Source organism: Girardinichthys multiradiatus, chromosome 23 (assembly GCF_021462225.1).
Source record: "Girardinichthys multiradiatus isolate DD_20200921_A chromosome 23, DD_fGirMul_XY1, whole genome shotgun sequence".
NCBI classification, from domain to species: Eukaryota; Metazoa; Chordata; class Actinopteri; order Cyprinodontiformes; family Goodeidae; genus Girardinichthys; species Girardinichthys multiradiatus.
The window spans coordinates 40,448,659-40,464,840 of NC_061815.1; the positions used below are offsets into that span (position 1 = coordinate 40,448,659).

The following is a 16,182-nucleotide window of genomic DNA, read 5'->3' on the forward strand; positions in this document are numbered from 1 at the left end:
AAAACTTGAGTATGGAGACCGCGCTCTTCAAAACCTGTTGGCAAATGCTGACATCTCATTGTGAAGTTCACCTGTTGGCAGTGATTAAATATTAAATCAAGGGTACCATTAATTTATTTGTTCATCCTATTTTCTTTATCTGAAATATTAACTGAGTGATCTGAGTGAGTTGGCAATGCATTATTTGGAAAATGCACATGATCTCTCTGGCTGTATTTCTTTTCTAAGAAAGAATTCAACCTAAATGGGTAATTTTCATTGACATACTGACTTTTTAAATAAAATTTAGGTGTGAGCTGCGACATAATACTCTGCACTAATTGCTGTGATGAGGGTTTCCTGACTTTTCATGTGTGAGTAAGATGTGATTGTACAGATCAGCCATTTTACCAGAATGTGCTTATGACTAACCGTATGATTCGAATCCATCACATGACTTTACAGATAAGAGCAAGTGCTGATCCTGGAGGTACTCCAGATCAGACAAGAGTGGAATGAGCTTTAACAGATGTAAAAAAAAAGGTAATGTTAGGATAAAACAGTAGCGTAATGTTGTTTAACCATTTTCTTATTTGGCTGCAGCAGCCGCTGACCTTTGGTAGCTGTTGGCAGGTCCAGCCCAGTTTGAGAAACCCAGGAACATCACAGCCTTGTAAATTATTCTCACTGGAGCGTTGTGTCTCTGCGAGCAAAGTTAAGTGTCAATTTCTAAAACTGAGTTGCATTCTGCTTTACAGTCTCATTTTAACCAGACACCACACCTTCAAGGCACGAGGAATGAAACTCGATGAAGAACTTTGCCTTGCTCGATGAAGAACTCTTCACAATGGCGTCAATTTCTTCAAGCTCAATCCAGGCCCTCTCTACACTGGAATTTACCTCTGTTTTATAAAAAAAAGAAAACACCCATTATTGTTGATGTAACCGACAAATTATATGGTATTCCAGCTAATTATAACCAAAGATTTACAATAACAGAGGCACCTGATTTGGAGCTGCACTGAGATGTCACTCCAACTTGGAAGGTGGCAAAAACAGGTGAATGATCGCTTGTAAAGATGTCATCAGTGCAACCTGGTAACAACAAAAGGTTTCTTTAGTATTTATATGACAAAACCACCTACAACAGCTTAAATGATCAGTGGCTGACAGCATGATAAAGCACATGACCAGTCACTGTGACATGGCCTTGCCAAACTATTAATATCCCTTGAACTTTTTCACAGATCACAATCACAGGTTTGTGATTGTAATGTGTTTAACGTGATGTGAAACATCAACAAAGTAAAGCATGATTCTGAAGGGGAATGAATGTGATATATGGCTTTTAATTGTTATTTCAGTTTAGTCTAAAAAGTGAGGTCACACAAAAAAAGCCAGTGCAAGCAATCACCTTCAAAATTCACTGAATTAGTAAACAGAGTCCCCCTGGGTGTCATTTGATCACACTATGAATAGCGCTGTTCTGTGAAGGTCTCAGATGTTTATTAGAGAACATTAGTGAACAAACAGCATCAGGAAGACCAAGGAACACAGCAGAAAGGTCAGGGAGAAAGTTGTGGGGAAGTTTAAAGCAGGGTTAGGTTATAAAAGGACCTTCCAAGCTGGGCTGTTTAATGCATCATTTCAATTCAATTCAATTCAGTTTATTTATATAGCACCAATTCACAACACATGTCGTCTCAAGGCACTTCACAAAAGTCAGGTACAGACATTCCAATTAACCCTAACCATTGAACAGTGCAGTCGGATTCAGTTATTTATTCAAATTGGATAAAAAGTTTTTCTGTCTGAAAAAAAAAGTGTTTCCATTTGAAAATGGAAAGAGTGTGGCCCAACCTCAAGCCTATCAAGAAGTGGCCAGGCAACAAGAAGCAGCTAAGAAGCTTATGGTAACCCTGGAGGAGCTGCACAGAACCACAGGCTAGGTGGGAGAATATACCAATGAAACCAATATTATTCATGCAATCCACTAATCTAACCCCCATGAAAACACTGGAGGAATATTTAGTAGTTAACCGAAAACAGAAAGCAGTTAACAGAAATTTGCCAGAAGCAACACATAGCAAACATGTGAATAAACATCTGGTCAGATGAGACTAAAGCTGAACTATTAGACCTACATGCCAAAAGCTATGGACACAATGTCCCTAAAGTGAAAGAATGGTGGTGGCTGCATGGTGGTGGCACTTAAGACTGGGGCAGAGGTTCACCGTTCATCAGAACAATGACCCTTTAAAACAGCCAACAACTACAATTAAACAGTTTAGGATGGCTGGATGGATGATGGATGAATGGATGGATGGATGGATGGATGGATGGATGGATGGATGGATGGATGGATGGATGGAAAATTTCAACTTTGGAAATGAGCAATGGTCAGTCTGCACAGAAACATAACTTAAAACTGAAGGGGAGGTTCATGGACTAGGTTGGACATCATTCATCAAAAGCAATTCATGTTGCTTTTATGTTTAAAATAAAAAATACCAGTAGAGATCTACCTTGTAGATGCTTGATTAAAACCTTCATCTGTGACAGCATTTAACCACTGCCAAGATTTTGTAGCTCACATTTATTTTGTTTTCCATTTGAAGGTTTTCTGAAAGTTTAGTTTTCCAAGAAATTCTCCAGCTCTCACCATACGCCGTGCAGATGATGTGAGTTTCTGGGTAGGACTTCCACAGAATCCGGTCACACCATGATGGAACATTAACTCGCACCTACAGAGAAAGAATGCAGTTATAAACACATAAATATATATAGTGTATTGGAAATAATAAGTGTGATTTACTATATTTTTGTTTTAATTTCAGTAGCCAAATGCAGACCTGATTATTACCAAACTTTTAAAATCAACAAATCACTTAAATTATACCTGTCTGACAACATGTAGTAGGCTAAACATCTGAGACAGCAACAATTCATGCCCAGATCTAAAAGAAATTCAAGAACAGATGTGCAGTGGCAATCGTTGCCACCAAGGGCTCCACAAACATTTATTAGATTTAGGGTGTGTGTGTGTGTGTGTTGTTTTTTTTTTTAAGGGATCCACACCTTCCAGTTTTTGAGGGCATTCCTCCCTGAGGCAGAAGGTTAAATCTTAACCCGCTATTTTTAGTGATCTGAGCAGCTGCTGTCAAAGTCACTTATCCCCACAAATTCCTGAAATAGGATTAAGTTGCAAATAAATTATCTTAAGAAGTGTATACTTGGAATGGAGTAGTGGTGCCTCAATGGTCTGGACTCTGGCTTACTGATTTGAAGGTCAGGAGATCAAGCCTCAGTTCCTGCAAGCTCCTGCTCTTTTGGCATTTGAGTGAGCTTTTTAAGCTTATCTGCTCCTGGGACATCTTACTTTGGCTTATCCTGTGCTCAAATCCCAGTTTCCTAACAAGTTTCAATCAGTGGATTTTGGAACTAAACTGTACGTTAAGTATAAGTTTGCTCACAGTCCCACAGACTATGTACAATACATCTAAACCCTCAGGCAAAATACGCATGATGATACAAAAATGCCCTCAAGTGATTGGTAAAATATTTTAGAAGCCTACCTCCAGACTGGAAAGACCAATGCATTCTAATACTTCTCCAAAAACATTTTGCAACTACTTAACCTCAACCATTTATACACGCTAATATGTTTTTATACCTGTTTCTCTGTTCTATCCATCATCTTTTTTGTAATGCCATTTTTATTTTACTGACAAAGACTCACTCCTGATGTCTTGTACTTCTGCCAAAGGTAGCAGTCTCTGGAGCCTCTCTCATACCGGTAGGTGGGTGGAAATGTAATCTTCTCTTCCTCTTAATGACGAAAAGCAAAGAAAGAAAGCAAAGTCAAATATTTCAAGCCAAACAAAAAATGCAATTTTGCATCAGCTTTGACATTGGAACTCACTGAAATTGAAAAAGGCCTTCCTTTTTTGTCTTTCTCGAGTCAGCTGGTCTGCAAACATGAGTTCCTCGAATTCTCTTTTGGAAACATGTTTCAGGATGTCCTGGAGACAACATGGACCATGAAGATGTAGGATACTTCCCATGTATTAATATTTTAAAAACAGTGTGCAATACTATGCAGGAAATAGTATACTGTATTTTTGTTGATTTAATAAAAGGTTCTGATGCAGTTAACTGTTTTGCAAAGGTTTATGTTATATAAGCTAATCTGTAAGATGTTTCCAAAAATATGTCGTCTTGAACACCTTTTTTCTTACTGTGTCTAGAGTAGTTCCCCAGGGCTCCATATAAATACCCCTGCTCTTCACTCTCTATAAACATAACCTTTGTGATAATTAATTAAATGCTGAGATTCATTTTATGCAGATGACACAGTTATTTATGCTTCAGCTCTATTACTCCACTCTATAGAGCTGATGTTCAGTCTAGTGTAGCACACTTTAAGTTTGTTTTAGATGTAGAATAAACTAAGTTCATGCTAATTTCAAATGGCAAAAAGTTTTTTTTCAAAACTTTCTAAGATCAAAACCACTTAGTAACATCTATCAAGTATTTAAACATCATTATCAAAGTTTGGCTTTTAAAACTCCCAAAAAAACACATCTCTCTAAACTGAAACTTAAATGTGGATTCCCTTTTCACAAAGAAATTCAGACTCCAGCTGAGGAAACATTTGGGCTGAACATGGCACATATAACAAATCAGCTAAAACTGATGATCAATCAGTGTTTTAACAAAGTATTCAGTTTATGTGGAATCTTTTAAATTTGGCTTTTACCGAGTTATATTGATATGATTTTTGTAAATGTAATGTATACTATTGTGCTTTGTGTTTTATTACCAGCTGTGAAATCCATGTCTATTAGTATTCACTGTATGCTGATGCTGAATGGCCATCCTTGTAGGTGTGCAGACTAGATGGTTTTTATGTATAAAAATGTCAGGTTGGGCTCTTTTTGCAGTTGTTTACATGTTTAAATAGCACAACCAGCATGCCGTTCCCTGTTTACAAAGAGGGAACGACCACTGGAATTTTACAATACTCTGTTCCCAGAGTCTGAAAAGAGCCAGGAAAAAATATGCACCTATATTTCCTTCAAATAAATTACAGAAAAAACTGAAATCGTCAGAGCTGGATACCGTAGTGAATTTGAATTAAATGAGAGGAATTTGTTTGGCTGTTCATTAATGAATGATAATATATTAGTTTTATTTTATTTTCTTTGGTAATAGAGAATGTTTCTAGTATTTGATCTCAGTTTTACTGAGAGATTATACCTGGATGAATAAAGGAAATAATAAGTCAGTCTGACCTGCACATCCAGGTCGAGCCTGTAGTTGAGGTCTCCACACCAGAAGAGATGAGTGAAACGCAGGCTTATATCAAAGGCAGAGAGCTGTTTGTCACCCATGGAAAGCAGTCTAAGGATGTCCACAAAGTTCTGATTCCTCCTGGGTATTAGCATATTGCAAACAATCAACAACAGAAATAACATACTGTAGGTAAACTGAACTTTCTCATGAACACTTGTGATTTCTGAACCTTAGCACTTTCTCACTTCCAGAGGTCAGGTGGCAGTTAACAAACCCAAATGATGTTCGATTGAAGAAGAAGGAAACTCCAACTCCTCCCTTGTTTCCTGAAACAACAAAAATAACCAAACCACAACTTAAACATGCACTAATTTGTTTTATTTTTTTTTTTTTCATATTTGCTTTGTGTGGTGGAGAGATCATGCAAACACGCCTACCTAAAGTGTTTCCAAGACCAGTCTTCACACTGGCTGTGTTCACGTGGCTGATGCGACTCTCATGCTCAGGCTTTGCGAACACAGCCAACCTCATATTGCAGAGGGACTGCACTGCCACCTGGAGGACAAAGGGTTACATTACAATACATTTTTCTCTTCTACAAGTGAAAAAATGTGTACTGACTTCTTAATAGATTTGACAGTTTTCTTAGGATCTCCGTTCCAATCCATTCTGTGATCCAATCTTCCATGTGAGAAATATTTTTCTATATGAATATATAACCTGTCCTTTGAACCAGATGTACATGATTTTCTAATATGATTGATGAATATGCATTTGAAATCAGATATGAACATACAAAATAATAAAAAGATGCATAACTTTTTTAAGTCAGAAAAAAATTCTAAACAATTAAATTCATGTTTAAAGAGAAATTGTATTGCTGAGGTCTTTTACATAAATGAGTTTGTGTTGTACAGTGTTTGTTGGCTGTGAGGTTTCTCAGGGATCCATACTAGGATCCATTCTTTTCTCTCTATCTCCTGCCCTTGAGTTCTGTTCTGTGGTAAATTTTGAATTTCTTTTTATTGCTATGCAGATGATTGTCAAGTCTATGTAAAAAAACAAAACAAAAAAAACAGGATGCTCACTCTGTTCATCCTTTGTTGGAATGCCTAATGAAAAAATAAAAGCTTGCATAATACAGCAACCTTAGGTACAGACAGGATTTTGAATAGATCCTACTCCTGGCCGTTTCAAAGATGAGTTGAGGCTTAGAGGTGATTGGGCTCTCGCGGTTCCGGCACCTAAGTTAATGAACGGGTTTCCTTTACATGTTAGGCAGGTTCCTTTGTTGCCTTCTTTTAAATCCTTTTTGAAAACTTTTTTCTCTGGCGTTCAACAAAGCATGAGCTGTTTGTTCTTTTGGGTAAGTTATTTTGTTGACCATCATTGTTTTACATCTGTTTCTACTTAAATGTGATTTGTAAATAAATTGGATTGAATTGGAAATATGTTTTGAAACAAAAGTTATTTTAATTTCAGTTTTTTTCTGTCACTCATTCAATAGTTTGCTGGGGTCTTTGCCCATTTTTCCTGACAGAACTGGTTTTTCTGAATCAGGTTTGTAGGCTGCCTTGCTCTCACATATCTTTACTGACACTAATTGTTTTTTGACAGCTACTCCAAAACATCAAGGGCAGACTTTCTACATCCATAATCAGTCTTCTTTTTTGTTTGTTTGTTTGTGTTCCTATTCCCATCTTACTTTTTATTTTCTATAGCCTATTTTGTGTTAAATTCCTTGCACTTTATTCCGTTTTTGTAAGCTTATCTTTTACTAACTTACCTTATCGTATCTTTTCTTTTTAAACAGATAAATGTGGTACGTTCGGAGATCCGAACATTGTATCTAAGGATGGGGCAGACTTGTGGAAGTCCACAATTATCTTCCTGATATCTTGCCTGCAGTATTTAGGTGTTGCCAATACATCCAGATGTCTGCCTGCCTTTTACTCAAATGTTGTGAATATGTAAACGTCTGAATTGGAAAATTTCTTCTCTCATCATTGTGGCTTTTAGCAAACAGGAGGGATTTTAGCAAATGACTAACTGACCAAAAACAGTTGGGTCTAAGTTAATGTTAAAAAGTGATGAAGACAACACCATGTGTCAACACATTTGATGTAAAGATCTGCTTTCAGCTGTATTCACCTGATCTCTAACCACATATTTGTGAAAAACTAGTAGACAGCACTTTTATTTACAAGAATTCCCAAACTAGGTTAAAAAGGGTGTAAATAAATACCAGTTTGAAGTTGACTTGTGTATAGCTGTTAAGAGTTGCTTTGATTTGTTCTGTCCACTCCCTCTCCCCCTGAGGGTTTTCCTGAGTCCCTAACGCATAGATGTCGTGAGGAAGCAAAGCAGTCGACTCATCAGGGGTGTGTCCCAAACCACAGCAGGTCACCCACGACTGCAGGATTCGAGGAGGAGGGGAACTACCTGCAAACGGACACAAAAATGGGCATTTGGACCTCATGGAGTTTTCTTTAGAAGCCAGTGAAAATGAGTGTCAGCACACAAGTGATTACCCATATTCCAGGTGCCAACAAACACAGAGACCACATCAGGTTCATCCAGCTGAGAGTGCCTGGACTTCATCAGCAGGAGGAGTTGGCAGAACGAGTCGCATTTCTGAGGGAGATGAAACAAAAACATGTAAGGGAAGCAGCTAATTGAATTGAAAGGTTAATCTTATCATCCTGCTTTACCCGAGCACTCTCAAATGTCATCTCCCGCGGTGTGTTGTGGTAGCTGTCAACAACCATTCGGATCTTGGCTGGGTAGTTTTGTAACTTGACAATCTGAAGGACTGATACATGGGGAAGTATTATATCTTCTGTGGATACTTTAAAGAGCATTGCTTAAGACCATCACTCTAAAACACTGGTAAACATAATACATGTTTACACGTTTGCGGTTGTTTTTGATTTACTTTACGATTACAAGAGAAAAATCCTGCCTACATGGACGTACACAGTCAAATCTGTGTGCTAATATGAGAACGTGAACTCTCCTTTGAGCATCAATAAACCATCTAATAATACTATTGAAAGCATAATGGGTGCAACATTGTAAAATATAAAGCATGAAAGTAAGAGAAATGTTCTAAAAAGAAAGATTTTCTTACTTCTGCTCTGCGAGACTCTCTCGATACCAAATGAGCCCGCTTTCCTGTCGAATAGCAGGACTCCTGTGTCCACATCCACAGAAACAGTTTGTCTGCCGTATCTCACCATCTTCACCTGGACACAAAATGTCAGACATCTTTCCCTCTCCTTATTTTGTGCAATATTTTAAGAAATTAAATTTAACTAGTGGTCAGATTTAATAAAGTCATTCAAGAAATAATGTTTCCACGATTGGTGATATAGTCATGGAAAACTGAGTATATCCCTTAATTAGAGATAACCCAAAGTTGTCATTTTTTGAATAACCTCATCAGTTGTTTACAACAATTGGGGAAACATTTGCCTTCTTTTTGTAACTGCTTTGCTTCAGTTCATTGATATTTCCAGACTTTCATTTAAGTAAAGCACAAAGAATTTCAATGAGATTAAAATCTGGACTTTGACTTGTCCATTGCAGCACCTTGTTTTCTTTTCCAGACCTGGCCTCAAACACATTACTTTCTTGTGTGACATCATGTGAAAATCTAACAAAACCAGCAAAGGTATCAGAAAGAGAACTGTGTACCTCCACAAGTCTGGTTCATCTTTTGGTACAATGTCCAGCAGCCTGAAGGTGTCACGTGTATTTGTTCAAACAATTAGGGTGTGCTTATAGACCCCAACAAAAACTAAAACTTTATGAAGATGCTGGCTGAAGCTGGTAATATAGTGGCACTATCCACAGTGAAAAGGTCTTGAACTAAATTAGTCTAGACAACATTTTTCAGTTGGTACAAGACCAAACCTGGCTGAGATGTCTACAAATATCAATGAAGCCTTACAGCTCTAAATACCAGAGAATATTGCTATAAACAATATCAACTAATGAGGGCTGAAAATAAATGCATAATGAACCTATCAGAATTGTGTTTACATAGAAGTAAGAAAATGAGAAAAGGTTCAAGGTCTATGAGTAATTTTGTATGGGACTGTAAGTTGTGCTGCCATATAAAAGTGTTTTCCTCACCTTTTAGGCAAAAGTCATACTTTTCCACTTAGATTTTAACTGTCCAGTCATGAACTTTAACATTTAACAAGTAAACCGAGTCACACAGAAACTGAGATGGAGCTTTTAGGGTTTTTGATGGAGAGCATCAGTTGCTTCTAAAAGGTCACTGCTGATGTCCACCTTTTTTGGCATTGTGGTAACCAACAGCTCTAAGCTCCCAACCAGCAAGCTGCCAAAACTGGTGATGGTCAAACCTGCTGGTCTATTATTACAATTATTTTACTAGCAAAAACCAGGTTGCTGTTTTCCATCTGAAATCCTAAGCAAGTGGTAAGTCGGTAATCTGTGTTTTTCAATTGATTGAAATTGTAGGTCAATTTAAGAAAAGGGTTCTTTTAAAGCCAGATTCACCTGAAAGGAGTGGACAGGCAGCTGTCTGGTGTTGTTCTTTGCAGGCATAACAATGGTGGGTACTGGTTCAGGAGGTGGCGGGCTGGGCTGCACTGCCAGGTTGTGATTGGTCACAGCATCTTGTAATGCTTGTAAAACCTATACATGGAATGAATAAAGCAGTGTTACATTCACAAATAAAGGGTGTGACTAAGAAAAGCAATCTGCAATCATAATGTATGTGATTTCAGCATTTCTTTTAGTTTGTTAACACTGAACACACCTTTTTCTCCAACGAAGAAAGAAGGCTGATCAATGCTGAGATTTTACACAGCAAGCTGTCAATCTCCTTCTCTGGATCCTTGTTCCCAAGACACAAGATAAAAGCCACAAGATTTTGTGTATGAATCCTCCAGTTACTAGGTTACCATTATGGAGAAACTACTGTGATGCCATCTATGGGTAAAGTTTATAGTTTCTTTTGGTACCTGTGTCTTGATAGGAGTTAAAGAGCAGCTGGGATGGTCAAAGACTTTGGCCAAGGTTTCCAGACTTGAAAGAGTGAGATCTATCTCGCTGTAGAAGTGACAAGAGCATCAGTTTGTTTAGTCATCATTCAACATATAAAATTTAATCAAAACTAGAATAAATATTAGCCAAGGTAGCCCCTTGCATAAATCTTGACATTTTACAGTTTGTCATGTTACAGTCAAAAATGTTCATTTAATTTGAATTTTATGTGACAGATCAACAGAAGGTAGTGCATAATTGTGAAGCGGGAGGAAATAGATACATGGATTAAATTTTTTTACAGGTAAAAAAACATTGTGTATCTCATAGAGAACTGTTCAATCCATCATCTAAAAATGGAACCAGTATGGCAACACTGCAAACCTACCAAGCCATGGTTGTCCACCTGAACTGGTTTAGGAGCACATTACTCACAGAAGCAGCCAAGAAGCCTAAGGTAACTCTGGAGGAGCTGCAGAGATCCACAGCTAAGGTGGGAGAATCTGTTGACGGGACAGCTATAGCTCACTGGAAGAGTGGCAAGAACAAAGTCATTGCACAAAGAAAGCCATAAGAGGTCCAGTTTAGAGGTAGCTAGAAGCCACATAGGGATACAGCAAACATTTAGAAGAAAATGCTCTGGTCAGAAGAAACAAAAATGTAACTTTTGAATCTACATACAAAACAGTATGCATGGTTGAATGGTTGAAACCCACCCCCGCACATCCCCTTGACAATACCATCCCCATGGTGAAACATGGTAGTGATAGAATCATTGTAAGGAGATGTTTTTTCTATAGCAGGGAGAGTCTGCAAAAGACCAAGGACTAGGCTAAAGTTCCAGCAAGACAACAACCATAAACATACAGATAAAGCTACAGTGGAATGGTTCAGCATATAGTTATCTTTGTCAAAGTCAAAGTCCAGACCAAAATCAAATTGAGAAAGTGTAGGACTTAAAAACCACACAATCTGACATAGCTTAGCTTAATGTATTTTTGGAGAAGAAGAATGGGCAAAATCTTCATTTTCTAGATGTGCAAAGCTGGTATAGACAAACCCCAAAAACCTTGGGGCCTTTACTAATTACTGCCTCGATGAGATGAATCCAAATGCACATGGCATGTTTTACATTTTCTTTATTGGATTGAAACTATTGGAACACCATGTATTATTTTCATTCCATTTCACAATTCTGCACTATTTATTGTTCTATCAAATAAAATCCTAATAAAATGCATTGAAGCTAGAGGTTGTATGACAAAAACATCTGTTGGTTATTATTCAAATCAAGAGAGGTGCTAACCTGTTGAGGCCTTGGCAGGCTGTAGCCAAAGTACGCTTGAGGTGATATAAAGTTGTTGCCCCTTGATGCACATTCTCAATGTCCAGCGGCAGCTCACTGAAGAGGTAGTCATTGAGCAGGCCAATCACTCCACCCGCAATACTGCGTAAGAATATATAAACCATTAAGTTATCAGACTATAACATTATTTACAGAAGTTATTTTGGTCCCTTGAATATTACTGTTGCTGGAGTGGAAGTTAAATCTTTTCGCAAAGGAGAAAAAAACAACTTTCTGAAACTTGTGGGAAACTGAGCAGAACAGTGTTGTTTATTAATAGGACCTGAACAGTCACATGGAACAGACTGTCACAAGAAGCGGCTATGCTTCATTGCCAACAGGTGCATGTGTCAAAAGCTGATAAATGGAAAAGATAATGGTGCGTAATTAAGAATCCTTCTGTAATGTGACTCAAGTAAAAGAAATTTGACTTGATTTTGTTTTTATATGCTAAGAAGGAAGTAAAACTCCTATTAAATTCTAGGGTTTTCTGTACTCATTCAAAGCTTGTTTACTAAATAATAATGACATAGCAGGGATCTCTCGTGTGGTTGTTTTATACACTTGAATGTAGGTTTTAAAATGTTAGAACAGACTGAAGACCACAACATTATCATGACTAAAACTATATGTACACAACCATTCCTTCGCACTATATTAAATCTGTTTTAGCTCAGTTAGGATTAATAAAATTTATTATATTAGTTAATAAGGCAGCATAATAACAATACAATGATGTCATGGCTTTGTAAGCTTCTACGCCTGAAACACACTGCTTCATTGTGTGACATCATGGGGAAGAACAACAGTTTATTAGCCAAGATGTCAGGAAGAGACTTTTGGACCTCCACAAGTCTGGTTCATCCTTGGGTACGATGTCCAGATGCCTGAAGGTCGTATTCATCAGTTTAAACAATTATATGCAAGTAAAAACCCAATGGGAATGTTCAGCAATTATAGATTAAGGAAGGACACAGGGTCTGTGTCCCAGAGATGAATATGTTTTGGTGCACAATGTACATATCACCCCTAGGTCAGAAGTCGAAGACCTTGTGAAGATGCTGACTGAAGCTGATAAAAGAGGGTCATGATCCACAGAAAAATAGTGGCTGAAAGGCCACTCACTGAGAAAGAAGTCATTACTCAAAAAGCAACACAAGAAAGCCAGGTTACAGTTTGCAAAGACCATAAATTTTGGAGACTTGTTGTGTGGTCTGATTCAACTAAAAAACATACTATAACTGAAGTGTTTGGTCATAATGACCAACGTCATTAGAACCTGAGTGAAGACGCCCCACCTTCGTCAGATCTAACAAAACTGGTGTCAAACGTTTGTGCTGCAGAATGTTTGGTTTATGCTGCTCTAATTTTAAAGATATTAATAAAAGCTTACAGAGGTCATCAAAGGTCAACCCCCCTTCAACCACATTGACCAAATCAAATAAAATTAGTGTCACACGTTTGTGCTTTTTTGTGCTGTTTGAGGTTTCTGTTTCATAAACTATAGTTTTTAAAGGAAGCCCATCATATTGCTTACATATGTTTGGATTATGTCAAGGACTATCAAATAATTTCAGAGAGAATTCAGAATTGATTTTAGTTTTGTGTGAATGCTTAGAGCAACAGGTGGCTTATTTTATGCAGAGTTTCCCATCTAATTAACAGCTGAGCAGAATTCTGCTGAAAAGGCTATGATAGAATACTTAATTATTCTCATAGGACAATTTATTTGACTGGCACTACATTAAACTAATCATTTTATGCCACCCAAGCTTTTATTAACCTCAGTTAAGACATTTGAGACAATGCCAGGTACAGACAGAAGACTTTTCTGTAGGTCTGTCCAGGAGAAGTTAGGAGCGACAGTTTCTTTTCTCATTTTTGCTATATATCCCACCAATAAACTATAGAATCAACTTACAAACCCCCACTCGGTTTAACCTGTCAGTTTCAAGGTCAGAGCATGAGCCTATAGTTAATATCCTTACATACAAAGCGAAGCTGATGGGAGTAACAAAGGCCTGAATTAACAATATGGGTCCTCACAAGGACAGCAAAAAACAGCCCTTATCTGTTTAAACAACTGAACTACATCTCTACTGCCTGCGTGCATGTAGACGCACTCAGCAGTCACTCAGCACTTGCCTTGTGGAAAAATACTGGGATTCTTTCTGCCTGAAATATCCAAACTTTGACCCTAAAAACACAATGTAAATCCTCTGTTCACCCATGAATACAGCACTGTTAAATGGTATCAGGGATGAGCTACGTCATTTAAAACCAACATTGTTCAGCTTGAAGTTCTGAGCTCTAATACTGGTTTTAGGTAATGTGGCTGGGGTGATTGAACCTCGGAAGACTTTAGAGTGATGTAGGCCAAATAAAAATAAAAAATTTGCTGCACAAACCAGCTCAAAAGTGTAGCTAAATTAATTGACACCAATTTGGTTAATGTTGGGGGCTGTTTGACCTCTGGAAACTTTTATTAATATCCTTAAAAAGAAAGCCGCACAAAAAAACAATTTCAGCACAACCTATTGCAAAAATTTGACACCAGTTTTGTTAGATTCACAGAAGGTGTGTGTGTGTGTGGGGGGGGGGGGGGGTCGCAACTTCACTCAGGTTTTTCTATATATAGGGATTTAAAGACCAAAACTGCATAATGGTAGAAATACTATGTAACCAACACCCAAGAAAGATGATACAACTTTTGTAAAATAAGGATAAAATATTGACATCTGTCCAAATGATCACAAGAGTGGATTTAGTTTTTATGTGAATATCAGCAATAAGTGAAAAAGAAAACAGTTTTGCTAAAGTGCTGTAGCTCAATGTTCCGACTCATTCTCACACACATACACTTGTGGCATTATTGTTGAAGTATTGTTTTACATTCTGTATTCATATTGTATCTAAAGTTAGAACCTGTGAAAAAAGTATGTCACCACAACTTTGATCTATTTTATACGTGTGTGTGTGTGTGTTCCTGTCTTGGCATCAGAGTGAGAACCATTTTCCTGATTTCACCATCAAATTGAGGACCGTTTGTACCAAAGTGAGGACATTTTGCTGGTCCTCACGACCTATTTTGCTAACGGTTAGGTTTAGGACTAAGGTGTGAATTGACTTTAGGTTAAGGTTAGGGTTAGGCATGCACTGGTAATGGTTAAGTTTAGGGTTATTGTCAGGGTTAGGGCATAGAAAGGGTTGAAAATGACTGAAAATCAATGGAAGTCAATGGGAGTCAACACATGGTCCTCACAACATATAGCAAAACAAGAGTGTGTGTGTGTGTGTGTGTGTGTGTGTGTGTGTGTGTGTGTGTGTGTGTGTGTGTGTGCTTGTTTATGTTGCCTATTTAGGGCCTTTTCTGGGATATTCAATAACCTTCTAAAGACCGATCAGCCTTATGGGGACCAAAGCCTGGTCCTAATGCAGTGGACCCCCACTTTTAGGGTTAGTTTAGTGTCAAAATGACTTTCCCCTGAATCAGTCCAATAACTGAAACAGTTTGGTGTAGGGATTCAATAGCAAGGCCCAGGCCAAAGCATGTCAAGAGCCCATCTCCTTTTGTTTAGCCCAATGGGGAGGTACCTAAAACATTGTACCTAATATATATTCTAACAAGGTGTTAGAAATGATTTGTATTGGATTGAACCTTAGTAGTGAACCTTGAAATCTTAGGTCTCCATTATTATCACTAGACACCGTGTCCAAGGGAGACCCAGTCAAGTTTGATCAAGGCTTGTTGTGTGTATAATAGCCAACTGGTTTTATATTGAAGTTAAAGTTTGCAGATTATTAATTATTTTCAGATAAAAATGTTGGTGGCCCCTAATTATAGATTGATTAATCATGAGAGCGTGGAAGGTTAGGAGTAAATAAAATCTTAAAAGTTGATTTTAAAAGGTTATAGAGGGAGTTCAAGGAAGAACGGACAGACAGAAGTCAATACAGAGTCCTAAAATAGTAAGGAATACAAACTTCATCTTCAGGTAGGAAACATACATACTTTGGTGTATTAAGCTCTTTCAGCTTCTCCAGGAATAAGGTATGGGGGGCTGGTATTGTTGGTGATCCCATGAATGGCGCTGTACTGACAGAGGCTGGAATGGGAGTTGGTTTCTCATCATCTGTGTATAAATATAGAAACAAAACTGAATATTAGAAGTGAACTCAGAAGAGTTTTCAATAGTTGAAAGAAATGTTTCATTCTGAACAAAAAAAAATGGGCAACTTGCCCAATTCAATTTTATGGCATTTTATTGTGATTTTATGTGATAGGCCAACAAAAAGCAGCACATTATTTGGAAGTGGAAAGAAAATTATTATTATTATTAGTTTAAAGATTATAAAAACCAAATCCCAAAATGTATACACATTACAACTGTCCAGTCCATCATCCAAAAATAGAAACAGTACACCGAAACACCTAAAAGAGCATTAAATAGAGAAGCAGCCAAGAGGCAGATGGTAACTCTGGAGGATCTGGAGAGGCCCACAGCTCAGGTGAAAGACTCTATTAACAGGACTGCTATTGAGCA

The 16,182-nt window shown here is 37.7% G+C and overlaps 1 protein-coding gene across 1 annotated transcript in view; it reads right to left on the reverse strand.

Moving 5' to 3' along the window:
• inppl1b (inositol polyphosphate phosphatase-like 1b) overlaps positions 1-16,182 on the reverse strand; it is a 29,901-nt gene that overhangs the window by 7,425 nt on the left and 6,294 nt on the right. The window contains exons 4-22 of the mRNA XM_047353682.1: positions 15,651-15,771; positions 11,600-11,740; positions 10,272-10,359; positions 10,067-10,144; positions 9,805-9,942; positions 8,405-8,519; positions 7,986-8,086; positions 7,806-7,908; positions 7,520-7,716; positions 5,712-5,829; positions 5,504-5,600; positions 5,274-5,412; positions 3,902-4,001; positions 3,719-3,807; positions 2,642-2,723; positions 985-1,074; positions 762-881; positions 594-682; positions 412-499 (exon numbers count right to left, since the gene is read on the reverse strand). Coding sequence (XP_047209638.1) covers positions 412-499; positions 594-682; positions 762-881; positions 985-1,074; positions 2,642-2,723; positions 3,719-3,807; positions 3,902-4,001; positions 5,274-5,412; positions 5,504-5,600; positions 5,712-5,829; positions 7,520-7,716; positions 7,806-7,908; positions 7,986-8,086; positions 8,405-8,519; positions 9,805-9,942; positions 10,067-10,144; positions 10,272-10,359; positions 11,600-11,740; positions 15,651-15,771 — 2,094 coding nt within the window. The remainder of the gene's footprint in view (positions 1-411; positions 500-593; positions 683-761; positions 882-984; positions 1,075-2,641; positions 2,724-3,718; positions 3,808-3,901; positions 4,002-5,273; positions 5,413-5,503; positions 5,601-5,711; positions 5,830-7,519; positions 7,717-7,805; positions 7,909-7,985; positions 8,087-8,404; positions 8,520-9,804; positions 9,943-10,066; positions 10,145-10,271; positions 10,360-11,599; positions 11,741-15,650; positions 15,772-16,182) is intronic.